This window comes from Amphiprion ocellaris, chromosome 10 (assembly GCF_022539595.1).
Source record: "Amphiprion ocellaris isolate individual 3 ecotype Okinawa chromosome 10, ASM2253959v1, whole genome shotgun sequence".
Lineage (NCBI taxonomy): Eukaryota > Metazoa > Chordata > Actinopteri > Pomacentridae > Amphiprion > Amphiprion ocellaris.
In genome coordinates this window covers 12,626,595-12,640,569 of record NC_072775.1, presented here as the reverse complement: position 1 = coordinate 12,640,569, position 13,975 = coordinate 12,626,595, and the positions used below count along the sequence as shown (strand labels likewise).

The window sequence follows — 13,975 nt, the reverse complement described above, 5'->3', positions numbered from 1 at the left end:
TATATATATATATATATATATATATATATATATATATATATATAGACAGAGAGAGAAGAGGGAGATCACATCAACTGGATGGTGACATCACCATGGTAATGTGTTCACAATGACAGCCCTAACATGCTGATGTACAGCAAGTGTAAGGCCTACCATGTGGTTTGGTATGATATCGGATACAATACCGACTGCAAACGTGCATTCAGATGAGAATGATAGCAATGCGATTAGTTTTGCAGGTATTTGTGTTGAACAATTTAAAAGGATTACCACATGGGAAATTTAATTACAAACTCACCAAAAATGCCTTGCTGGCATTTTGGGAGAAATGTTACAAGGATCTCCAAAGTCATGATTTTTCACCCTCAGATAACTTTAAATGTCAAAATGGACAAAATGTCACGGCAATCAACTAGTTGGTGACCTGACAGGTGACAGGCCAACCGACTTCACCATCCCTAGAATAATGCCACTGTTGCGGCTAAAAACCTGAGTTCTACAATCAGTGATGCACCAATGCAACTTTTTTCCAACCAAGATACAGATGCAAATACTTATTAGTAACATAGTATTTCTACCTACAAATTACAATCAATAAGAAAGTGCAACCGTGCTGAAGACCGTCTCACAACAGCTCGGCTCGTTTGCGAGAACCAAAACTGCTTGGTTAGTAGTACGACTCGAGGGGGAGTAAAATCGACACCAATTCACTGTGCAGTAAAGCTGATGAAAGACGTTGGGCAGACTGCTGGTCCAAACATTAGTGGTGACGCTGAAGAGTTTTGTTTCATGAGTGAAGCTCCTACTTGGACTCCAAAATTCTGAGATGATGAGACAAAATTCTGTATTATCGAAAACCGACAACTGCTGGTCATCAAGAGCAATGCACTGGATAGGTTTTGTCATTTTTACTGTCTAGGGGTTTGTATCTGGACATTTTCTCCTGCTGCTCCAGTATTTGCTGGAAATTGGTGGTTGCTGACTCTCACTGCGAGCATTAGCACACTCCCCGGACTCTGTGTTGTGTTGTTTTCGCTACAGAATGGTTTTTCACTTCTTGTGGTGACAGTTTAGCAGAGCAGAGACTGCAGTCTGCTGCAATAAAATCCTGCTATTTGTATTGGTGCATCCTTATCTAATTATCATGCTATTCTGAACTGGCAAATACAGTTAGAGAAAAAAAGGGCTGTACAGATTGCTTTCATTGCCTACAGCCAAATTCATTAAATTTAAATCAAATTAGAAATAAATGCAGCCTAACACATCAAAGGAAAGAAGCTACTCCTGTACAAGGAATTTGGAGGGAATTTACATCTGTCCTCTCTTAGGAAAAGCAGGTGTTGCCTTTACGGAGAAAAGTTGAAACCAGTAACCACCACACTGAAAAACAAACTGTCACCACTCACTCAGAATACGCATAAAGAGAAGATGTATTCAACACGTCAACACTTGTAGCCGTAGACATGTAAAAACATGCAAAACCTCAGCACATATCTATCTAAATAAAAGGCCTACTTTTATCTGTCTTCTGCCTTTAACTGAGATAATTGGTACTGAAGTCACGCGAGACACTCTAAGTTTGGAGTCTGATGTCAAAAGCTGCAGATTTATATCCTTCCTCCTCCTATGCAGGCTCAGCTTGCCAGCTTATCTCATGCCTACGTGAGGATGCATTCATGCATGAATATATTTTTTATACAAAAGGAGGTCTGACTGACATGTCTGAGTGCCTACACAGGTTCTCTGAATATATCTTTAATACCAAAACTATGCTCTACTTTACATGGACTGACAGATTCCTCGGACAAGGAGAAAAACGGAAAAGCTTGAAGGTAAAGATGAAGAGCAAAAAACAAAGGCTTGTACTTAAAAAAAAATACATATGCTTCCTAAGGGTGTCTCCTTGTTCAATATGTGATATTAATAGATTCTCAAAATGGGCACTGATAATCTCATGTGTCTCTACTCTCCTTGCACTCCTTGTCACTCTTCCGCTAGAGAATAAAATGGTGGTGGAGACTCCAAGGAGAGTGAGTTCTTCCATCAGTATCAATGGCATAGCCTCAAAGATCGATAACTCGGGTCAGTCAAAGATTCCCGCTCGCTGTGTCGCAGTCTATGAGTCCACTTCCTGATCTTCCTCAACAAAGACCACTGGTCATAAAGCTGCCATTAAGCAAGCAGGCAAATTCTGGACTGCTTTTTAGATCCCCAGGTGGAAGTAATCTCAGCAGTAGCTCGAAGAGTAATGGTTCTTCATGTCTGTAGTTTTGCATTACCAATTAAAAATCGGCTATGGAGGAGTTCTTGCTTGTTTAAGAGCAAAAGTCAACTACGTTTCTTGGCAGGGGTCTTGAGAGAAATTAAATTGCAAGAACAACTGCTCAAATCCTAAGCGCTCACAAATGTTCTGCATTACATCTGATAAACAAAGATCCTGCCTGAAAAACAGAGAAGACAGAGGGCCGTAATGTAAACATGACTTTATCTCAGAGTCCTCCATCCAAGCCTCCCTGATGGCCCTGAGGATTATGTGTGGAGCTGCAAAACTTATAGTGGACTTTTCCTGTGAGAATATTTGTGTAAAGGACAGTAGCAATAAAGCGACATGTCAGGCAGATATACTTTAATGAGATGAGGAAAACCCCTATGTATTATGCAGTGAACAAACCGGATTTCTCATGTACTGATGCACAGAATATGAAGGCAGCACTAAAATGACACACATGATTTGTTTCTCTTGTATATATGAACAACTATTTTAGACGTCACGACTGTCGAGAAAAAGAAATAAAGTTGTTAAGATGTGACAGACTGGCTTGCCATTAGAGCGCCGAAAATCACAAAATTAATTTAACCCCTACATATAATCCAGGTTAAAATGGCTAGTATTTCATGAATTCATCAGTGAAATTAAAAACTTTTGAAAAGTTGTTCTAAATTAATACCATAAATGTGCAGCATCTTTGATTAACTTTGACAGTATTTCTCTTACCTTTAAAAGAGTTCTGCAGCTAGTTCATTAAATACAACTGCAGACACTCCATCACATGCATTACTATCTCTGATACACATTTAAAATACAGTTAGATGTCTGTATAGTTTGTCACCTCATTTTGTGACCTACATAATGCATTTTTTTAAAAAGTTGGTTTAGCCAAAAAGTTGTTTTTTATATGTATTGCATTTCAACTTGTGAGTTTGTGCGGCTGCTAAATTGATGAAGTTTCCTTTCTGATGTATTTAAGGCTAAAAAGAAAGTTACCTAAATGTTAACCAAAGAGAATACAATATTAAAACGGTCCAAAATCTACCCTCTTTGCCCACATGTTATCGACAGCTGCAAGAATGAAAAGATATTTAGTGTGTTTGGTATAACATAAGAAAAAAAACTCTTCAGTCGTGCCTAGTCTGACAAAACAGGAGACTACATAAGTAGTCAAGAGGAAATATGATAAACATATATTTTTAGAAATGCTGATGTCGACCAAAATAACTGATAAGGATAAAAGAATGTTTTCTTAAATATTGCAGCTGATAAATAAAAGTATGCAGTTTGAAGATTTTAGATATTTATAGTTATAGAAGACGTGGCATACAGTGGGATGTCCATTTTTCTGTTACAACTAATAGAATAGAAAAAATAGCCACCAGCGGTTTATGAGTGAGTCTGTCTTTTAGGTAATTGAAGGTAAATCAACTGTCTAAAAAGAAAATGAATTTGGATCTCAGTAAAAGCCCTTTTTAACCATCAGAACCTTGCATCTAGCTTCACATAGCGCACTCTGTAATCTGTGCAATGACACATGCACTGATTGTGTGTTAGAGAGATGAAAGGAGACATGAAACAAAAAGGGAAGACAAGAGGACTGAGTGAGAGTAAATGAGATAGCTCTTAATTACCGCCTGTGTTTCTGTATGATGTCAATAGGCCTGTTGACAGCACACGGTGATCCCCATATGTTCCCACTCCGCACAGTGATACTCCGCTCCACAGAGTAACAGAACCCACAGTTCGTCGGCACACTCATCTTTCTTTAGCCTACTCTCTTTAACTCGTCCTCACCCTCCTCTTCTCGGTGGCTCCGCTGTTCTCCCTCTCTTGGTTCTCCTCAGCTTGTGGCCACTTTCATCCCGGTAAAGTCCGGCCCGCTTCCTCGTCTGTCTCGCTCTGTAGGGCTGTCCGGCGGCTCTCCACGGCTTCCCAGGAGTTGTCATTACCTCTGGCAGGAGTGGACAGCAGCTCTAGGACCAGTGGCTCCAGAGCAGAGCCGGGATGACCGGGACGATGCAATCTGCTGCTACTGTGTACTGGTGAAAATCAGATTTCTCGTGGATGACATTCATAAATTTGGAGCGTATTCCGTCCCATGCACCTGAAATCCTCAGAGCTGCACTCTCCCAGCTGCCTGTCTGTCTGCCTGGCAGGCTGTAGAAAAAAGCTTTTCATCACTCTCAGCAGAGCTCCATTAATCGGTCCCCCATCTTGTCTTTGCTCTGGGTCTAAATGTGGCGCAACACTCTTGCCCTCTTCCCCCTCTCCCTTTCTGTCTGTCTGCTCTCTCTCTCTCTCTCTCTCTCTCTCTCTCTCTCTCTCTCTCTCTCTCCTGTTTCTCTCTCTGCTTCCTCCTATACCCTCTGGCTGCTACACCTTTAATCACAGAGCAGAGACCTTTCCTTCCCCCGGGGCAAACTTGCTCTTCTGCTCCAGTCTGTCACAGTAGCCTTAATGCTCAGCATGTGTGCGTGTAATATTTTTTTGCTTCTTTTTGTCTACACACAGTGTGCACGGATCTGTACAAGCTGTCTGTGTGCGTGCGTCAGTGAGCAGGCGTGTGTGTAGGCATGTGACCGAGCAAGTGTCTGTGTGTGTTCATGTGTGTGCACTTTACACACAAAGGGGAACAAGTTTCAGAGTGAGGTCAGAGCTGAGAAAGGGGGAGGGATCAGAGCCAGCATGGTTTCTGCCTTCCCTAAATGTTTAAGCCATTTTAACCCCTTCGCTCTCTCTCTCTCTCTCTCACACACACACACACACACAGAAAAACACACATCGAACACTGACACAATCGCAGGATAGCGCTCTAGCTTTGGGCCCAGCACTATTATCCTTTCCAGATGGGGCGTACATTCATGTGCATGTGTGGCAGGTAGGTCTCATCTGTGTTAGGTAAGGAGATTGATGTCAGGATGAGTATGATAAGGTATTACAGTAAGTAGCTCTTGGGACACAGCTTGCTGAGAATGAAGAACATGTACACACACACACTCACTCACACAATGAAACACACACACATGTACTTGCATACATTATGTACTCACACGCAGGCTTAGAAACGAGCATGCAAGGTCACCCATGGCCAGGGGCAGTGTATTTTTGAAGACCAGAAATGTGAAAAGCAAATATGAAACCTAAGCTGGTCGACCTTCTGTATGCTCCAGAAGAGAACTTAAACAGGAAATATTTGACAAGAGATCAGCAAAATGAAACAGGAGCCATAAATCTACAGGGTATTTTCCCAGAGCCAGATTAAGCCTCGCTTTAGATTTATAGACTAAAGAGGAAGAGTTTTGTAAGATTTTATTAGAATGAGTCAAGTGTGAGAAAATTCCCCTTTGAGTTGGGGGTGGAGGGCTTGGACGATAAATGCGGGTGCTTTGGTATAACCAAGTCCTTGTAACAATTTGAACAGCAACCAGGCAGGCCTGTGAAGCTCTAGATTTCTCCACATGCTGCAGCAGGATACATGAGACTGCAGTCAGAGGGGTACACAAGGTGGTGTTATTTCTTTCAAGTTTTCCCATAGCAAAAAGTAAAAGCAAAAAGTGTAAGAATTTAATTAAGCACTGTGTTTATTTACTCTAATTTAAGCAGCAGTTGTTGGTATCTTCTGTGAATTATACTTCTTCTGAAAAGTGACAGCAAAGCGTAAGTGCCTTAAACCTGTATTCTTTCTAACTGCCAGCAGGGGGCGACTCCTCTGGTTGCAAAAAGAAGTCAAATTATATAGAAGTCTATGAGAAAATCATCTTATTTTTCACTCAATTTGACAGCTCAGTAAATATTTTCCTAATAAGTTCATGGTCTCCATCGCTAGTTAAATTCAATTCATCACGATGTTCATTTTGTAAATTAGATACATACATAGACAGACAGACAGACAGACAGACAGACAGACAGACAGACAGACAGACAGACAGACAGACAGACAGACAGACAGACAGACAGACAGACAGACAGACAGATAGATAGATAGATAGATAGATAGATAGATAGATAGATAGATAGATAGATAGATAGATACTTCATTAATCCTGAGGGAAATTCAAGATTACTGTTCCATTTAGAGTAATTTTTATTTTTTTCTCATGCCCTCTGACAACGGCCTAGCCTCCTGTCTTCATAAGTGGCTAAGATTTATACTGAGCAGCAATTTGTTAGCAAAGGTACCAACAGTCACAGCAAATATTCTACTGTTGGCTGCAAGAGTGAACACAAGAGTCTTCATGCACCCTCAGCATGTGAGAAACAGAAGAGTAAGTAGTCTTTTTTTTTTTTGATGGCAACGTCACCACATCACAGGAAAATCCTGAGTGTTAGCAGGTTGTGTAACTAATGTGGTTAATGCTACCAATAGCTTAGATGGTATGCTCACAGGTCAGACCGCTGTGGAAACTGTAAAGCTAAAGAACATTCAGAAATGGTGGAAACTTTAAGAGCAATTTGAAACCAATAAACAAGGACTGGATGGGTTAATGTGTTTTTATATTGTCTGTTGTGCTTTAGTGTAATGGAAACTCTGCCAGTGCCACTTTTTTGCATCTCTGCTGCTCTCTTTGCTCACATACGCTGTATACTGATGCATTTGAATTCACAATAAATCTGTTCTCATGGACATGCTTTTCTGTTTCTGTTGTCAGACAACCAAATAAGTATGAAATAGTAACTGAAATGCAGCCCATTAAAACTACATACTAACCAGCAATCACTTCAGAACCATTTGAAAGCCGCAGCTCTCCACTGCTTGACTATTGTCTGCCAAAGTCACCATACAAATGATTTAAAAATAAAGCCTGTGCTGAGAATTTAATATTTCTGTGTCAAATGATCGCTCAAAGAGAAACAACTGTGCAGTCAACTTTCTGTTAAACGCTGTCAATCACTGGCCCAGAGAGAGTCTTTTTTCTGAAGGGGGCATGGACAGCAGCAGCTCAGCTGGTTTAAACGGCCCATCTAGAACAGGGATAAAACAAGAGGTTGTACAATCAAGGGTAAAATCAACCATCTTTCTGGTGCTTTGAGCTGAAAACTGAAAGACACTTATTGGGAACATGTGAGACTTTCAATAACTTGCTCATAAGGGGCACCATACAGGAGTTCTAAAAAGTGCACCTCAAACACTATTTTTACCACCCTGCTTGCTAGCTACAGCTGATAACACCAGCAAGTGATTAGCATTTCAGCAAAATCTACCATTGATGGCTCGAAATAAGAAATGTGGTTTGCCTATCATCATCCATCTTCTCTAAAGTGAAGAATCTGCAATGTTAAAATGTTGACATTTTGAACAGAGAATCTGCCACCGTTTCACTGTTATGTGACCTGCAGGAATGGAAAGCTTGACAGGCATAGCAGGGCTTGACGAATGGTCAATTGCTCTATTGCTTCCAGCTAGTTCCACACAAAACACATTTCCATAAATGGACTTAAACTTCAAGCTACATTCTGCTGTACGATATGGTTCAATTAAATTGGCAAATCAATCAGTCGCATCACTTCACCATCATGGAATTCACAAATGTTAGGCAGAGAGACAATAGGTGAGAATGGGAAAGGAAAAGCAAGAACATAAGAGTAGTAATACAATAGAGGCTCAGTAGGTATCGTTAATATGAACCAGGCCCCTTTCTAGAGTCCACTGACTTTATAATGCATGACAATACCATTGCTCCATTACATAGGTACAAAAATCTTATTACTGCATATGTAAAAAGCTGTTTCATTTTTTTTCACCTGGCTTGGTTTTATTTTTTTCAAGTTTATATTTATATTGGTCGGGACATGCAATACAGACAAACTGTAACTGCGGTGTTTGCTCACTCAAAGTATTTAATATAATCCTTTACTATACAACAAAGGTTCTGTTCTGTGGTGGTCAAGAAAAACTTCCATTTAAGGAAATCTGAAGAGGCGCACACAAAAAGGGCCAATCAAAACCACAAACTGAACAGACGCACAATACTGTTGAATATTATGGCTTTCTGGAGACTGAATTAGGAACAGCAACAGTTTATAAATCCAATCACACGACTCCAGTGAAATAAAATGGTAGCCATTTGGGTTTAGCAGGAATGGCTGTGCGGGAACAGAGTCACAATCATCACAACTGGATAAAGACATGCTACAAGTCAAACCTGATGTACTAAATGCCTTGACGTTGCAGTCCTTCACTTCGTTTAGTTCACAGATTCACGCTTATGCTTTGTGATATACACTGTACGTATTTGGTCTTGTGAAAGAATTAATCTCCATTGTGTTGAACAGTGTCCTGATGCTAACCAGTTGAGGGAGTGTTATGAATTAAACTTTACAGCCGTCGGCACTTTTGACACGTTTTCATGACAGGAAAATTGTTCTCATGTGCAGTTAGAAGAATTGTAAGTGCTTAAACAACATGGTTCAAGTGCATTATTCTTTGTTATCCAGAGTGGACATGCACACACACACATACACACACACTCAGTGGCTGGCAGTACACCAGAAGACTTCACAGTGCTCCATGTATCTGCGTCACCGTGGTGGAAGAGAGTGGATGTTTGAAGAAAGACAGACATTAAATGTTTGGTTCTGTTCAGTATCTTCACATCTCGTCTCAAGACAGGCGCGCACTGAGGCGCTGGACGGCGAGGCCAAAACAATGTGACGAGCTAATCTCCAGGACTCATAAAACAGCGAGGCATCATAAATTCTGGCTGACCCCTCAGTTGTGGGTTTAATAGTCCATTATTTGCGAAGGGGCCTCATGACATCATGTGTTGGCTACATGGAGGCATGGTTAGCATTCCTGGATAACGAGCTGTTTTGAAGTCATCAAGGAGCGCTGTGTCAGAGTTGTTGGCTGTCAGCGAATATACTGTCTGTTTGTGGTTTGTTTGTAAAGCTAGCTGATACTGATTAATTTCCACCGTCATAGTGTCCTCTGACAACCAATTAGGTTCGAAGGAAAGTACCAAAGAACACTAAAAATTTGATTATTGTAATAGCAGGAGGGGATGACATACTCAAAAAACATTAAATGCTTTCACGTGGGTCAATAAATGCTGAATTTTCACCAAAACTATGTTTGTTCTTTTTTACATTATTCACAAAGCAGTGTTTGTAAAAGGCTATATGAGAAGAAATAGCACATAAATCAAGTCACTCAATTAAATCAGATTAAAAACAACTTAAGTATGGTATGAATTAAAGACACACTGTTCCCTAAAGGATTTAGAAGCAATTAAGAAATGCCCTCTCACTTCTCAGCACTCATCACAACATATTAAAAACAGCTGCCATGCTTAAAGGAGCACTGAAGTTTTACACTAGTTTCTTTTAGACCTTGTTTTATAGCAGCAATCTCCAGTAAAGATTATTCCCAACCGCTTCATTTAAAATTGAAAAAATAGATACATTTTTCACTTAGACAGCCACATTTTGCATCCAGCAATGACCACAACGCAGCAGTATAAAGTATCTACATGGGAAATTCTTAAAATATAAGCTTTCAGTGTGTTACACATCTCTAAATCCACCTAAAAAACACAGAAGTTGTTACTAAAAAGGAAAGGAGATTACCACAGCGCAAGAGAAACGCAAACAGAATACAACTAATTTATTCACGGTGCAAATGTCATCCAAAATACTGTGTATGTAAGAAAGACGCAGCACCAGGTGTCAGCTTTTGGCCCTTGCTAGTAGCCTATATTTAACTTTCGGCGTCTCTGTGATGTCAACGTCATATTACACCATGTACCGTAGTAAAGGCTAGTGTGTCGTCTCATGATTCATTAGGCTGCCATCTGCTAGCATGACGGAGAGGTTTGGGGCTCGTCTGATTTGGGGATTGGGTGGATGACAGACCTGTAGGCACACATGCAAATGCACACGCACACAGTCTCGCACACACACACATTAAAATGCACATTCGGGTACACGCAGGACTGTGCACACCACCGAGTAGCAGGTGGCCACTCCTTTGGCAGGGATGTGTTTATGGGAAAGTCTCACAGCCACATCTCGATTCCCATCTCTGACAAAATGAAAGAGACTTTGAATATACACTCTCAACTGCCATATGGCCAACTAAAAATGTGTGCATGTTTTATGTCATGGGTACTGTATATGTAATAGGAGGTGTAAACAAGACTAGTAGTACATGCAGTACTTTAATGTCCCACAAATCGTCCCATTTTTTAGGAGCTGAAAAGACTAGAATTACAGCCCCGTAGTCATACACCTCCGCCAACCAGTCGTTTCCATTTGTGTCTGTTTAGACTCAAAATATAGTGAACTCTTTAAAGTGTTTAAGGGATACAAAAAAAAACAGAGTCAGAATCCATGTATATGTTGGAGCCGTGACAGCAGATAAAATTTCAAATATGGATATTGATGCAAAGAAGTGAATTCTAAAATGCAGATGCCTCACACACATCTTTTAACTCAGCGACACAGAGAATCTAGAAATCATTACAATTTCAATTTGGGTACCAATCAACTCTAATTCTGACCAAATGTGAAATATGCCCACAATCTCTCTTTCTTGTTCCTGAGTTACATTGAATAACGAACAGAAAAATCTTCAGAATATTATGACGTCATAAGAAAGTTGACTTTTGACTTTTTGGATATAATCCTTTTATCTTGTTGGACAATGATGTGAAGTTTTGTCATAACTGAGTTACAGTCAAATCATGCTCTGTAAGGTGACAGTGACCTTGACCTTTGACCAAATTCATTTAAAAATTACAATCCGGGAAAGTGGCAGTTCCAACAAAGACTGTCAAGTCTCAGGATTACTGATGTCATGTGATTTTAGCAACAATATAGAATAACATATTACACCCTCTGTAAAAAAAAAAAATGGCAAATAGAATAAGGAAAAAGGTATAACATCCAGAAAAAGCAGAGACAGCAGATGTGCAACATTATATCACTTCATTATGTCATAAATATAGATTATACAGAAGCAGCAGTGGTGCGAATAAAAACAAGGTGAAAAGGAATAAGAATATCTGGTGAATAGGTACATAGAAATACAAGAGTTTAGAATGTAAACGCTGCTGTGTCTTTGATAGAAAAAAAAGGTGAAAAACGTACTTCTGTTACATACAACAATATAAATGTGGAATTTCACATCTTGATTAATTTCAATCATCACTTTATAATATCATGAGAATTCACACCACAACAAAAGTATAATTTAGGGAAAATTACTACTTTCCATGAGCTTAAAACTAGAATTAGAATCTACCAAACTGATTTTGGGAGGAGATTCAGGTGGAAATTAGATCCATCTTTAGTGTAGATTTGCCACTTGAGCCATTGTTCTAGATAACTGGCTCCATTTCAGAGGAAGTGATGGATTTAAAAAAAGGCATATCTATAACATATCCTACTACTGGTGGCAAAGAAAATGATAACGGTGTCTTGGCTCAGTCCACTACCTCCCACTCTCCACCAATGGAGAGAGAGATTAAAGAAAAAATAACAGCAAAACTCCATTTGAAGCTAGGTTCCTTTATGAATTTATGGGCTCCTCTTATTGCTTCCTTTAATTTAATTTGATTTTACATATTTAACAGGCTGGGGGAGATGTTTTTCTTTGAATTGAAAGTGGAGATATAATGATATTTGTGTCTGGATTGTGTATTTTAACATGTTTCATAACCCCTTGCCGCTCTCTAATTTATCTTTAAGCTTAATTCACCGCTTCATGTGGGTTTAGATGATGCCATGAGTTTGTTGTGTTGCCAAATTGTATATTTGTTCGTGTTTATCATGTGTATGTTTTCATTTGTCCATTTTTGAGCTATATATAATTATGTATAAAAACATGTAGTTTAAATAAAAATTTGCTTAAAACAAAGAATCTACCAAACTGTCACACTGTATAACTTCCAATATCCAACTCCCGCTTGGTCTGCAGGTCACTGAACGCTAATAACTGAGCATAACTTAGTCTGTTTCTCCCTCTAGTGGTTACAATATGTTCATCCTGATAATACTTTACTGTGGAGCTGACAACCAGAGTCTGATCTAGAGTTGCTGGAAAACAACCATTTAAAACTTTAATTATCTTTGCATTTTACACTCTCTCGACTTATTTTCATTCCTGCTACAGTCTCTATCTTTGCCTAAAGGAAAGAGACCTTTTACATCCTCTCACACTGTGAATAGGAAATTACAGTAGAGCTGCTCGTTTTGAATTTCAGCAGCGTTAGTGCAGTCCCAGGCTGCCACTCAGGAATCAATGAGGCTCTGGAGGCGATTGGGGAAATCAGTCATGCTGAAAAAATGGAGTACAGCAGTGACGCACACAGCAGCCCGCCCGCCACAGCCTCACACAGGCCCTATTGACTAATCCGGGTGTGTGTTTGTTGGGGGGGACTGGCAGCTATATTGGGACCTTTGACATTGACACTGACACAGGACCTCACTTGACACTTTAAAAAAAAAAATGTATTCTTTCAGTCACCTGCCTCTCTTGTGTTTTTGTACACAAAATATCTCTTTAATATCTTTTCATCCAGCCTCCCCCGCCGCCCCCCTCCAGTTTTTTAGTCCAACCCTCTACTTCTAATCATTATCTCTGCACTAAAAGCAGCACTATCTCAACCCGAGTGTCCCGTATCACTTCTTCACCGCCCTCCCGTCTGGGGCCTTCCCCCCAATTTGTCTAGATTATCTCTTTTTCCCAGCCAGTCCGTAATTGCATCTGTCTCTCTTGCTTTCACCTCACTGTGTCTAGTCCCACCATTGTGTCCTTCAGATAAATGCCAGCTTCTCAAACCGTCACTGCAACTATCTTCTCATGATAGCGTCTGAGAGCTCTCATCTCCGGCTATGTTCGACTTAATGCAGTGGCACTGTGTTGTTTAAGTGACCACATTGCCAGAGATGCCATGAAAACTGTTGTTAATTGTTGAGAAGGTTACAAGGAGTGCAGGGAGGGAAGGATGGGATGAATAGGGCCCTGGTACTGTTAGTACAAGTGAGGATAAGAGCTGTCGCTATTGTGGTGGGTGCAGTTGGATGACAGAGGCTGCTTTGTCTCAGAGTGCGCATGTGTTGCATGAGGGTAGAAAAAATAGTTTTTCCAAAAAAATGTAAACATCTTAACTAATTTAAGTACTACTACTGCTGTCACAGCAATTCATTACTGATATATTCTCCATCATCTGGAAGTTAAAAAAAGCACTATTTGTTATTTGTGTTGAAAATGAAAAACAGGATCTGAACTTTACTTTGATCTAAAGCTCCTAACAGTGGCTCCACTTCAGTCCTGTTTTTTTGTTTTAAGCCAGGAAGCTAAATGTACAAATCAGGTAATAAGAGAATAGAGGCTTGTTCTGTTCCCTTCTGCATTTCCGTATTTCTGTCTGTGGTCTAAAATCTCCTGCTTTGATCTCCTCATATGATCCAAACAGGCTCATGGCTGGAGGAGTTTGGATGACACTCGTGAGGCACATGCCTTATGCCCAGAGTTCAGAAAAGTTTGCTACAGTGTGCATTTTCACCACAGCTACTTAATGTTTTTTCCCCTCTTAGTGCAAGAAAGAAGGTTATTCTTTGTGACGTATGACATTTAATTTTTTTTTTTACAGATGCTTCTTTAATTTGTGAGTTACCCCTAACAATGAACACAGTCACAAAGGCCTCTGGGTTCCTGTGTGTGTGTGTTCATATGCAGTGTGTCTTCACGTGTGTCTATAC

At 40.0% G+C, this 13,975-nt stretch overlaps 1 protein-coding gene across 6 annotated transcripts in view; it reads right to left on the bottom strand.

Moving 5' to 3' along the window:
- Positions 1 to 13,975, bottom strand: part of pde4ca (phosphodiesterase 4C, cAMP-specific a) — a 58,914-nt gene that overhangs the window by 27,713 nt on the left and 17,226 nt on the right. The window contains exon 1 of one of the 6 annotated variants that reach the window (XM_035946984.2): positions 4,067 to 4,770. The exons of 4 other annotated variants lie outside the window; for them this stretch is intronic. In XM_035946984.2, the coding sequence (XP_035802877.1) occupies positions 4,067 to 4,218 (152 nt within the window). In that variant the 5' untranslated portion in view covers positions 4,219 to 4,770. Of the gene's footprint in view, positions 1 to 3,903; positions 4,771 to 13,975 lie in introns of those variants that run through there. One more of the 6 variants, XM_023267658.3, reaches the window with a different exon arrangement.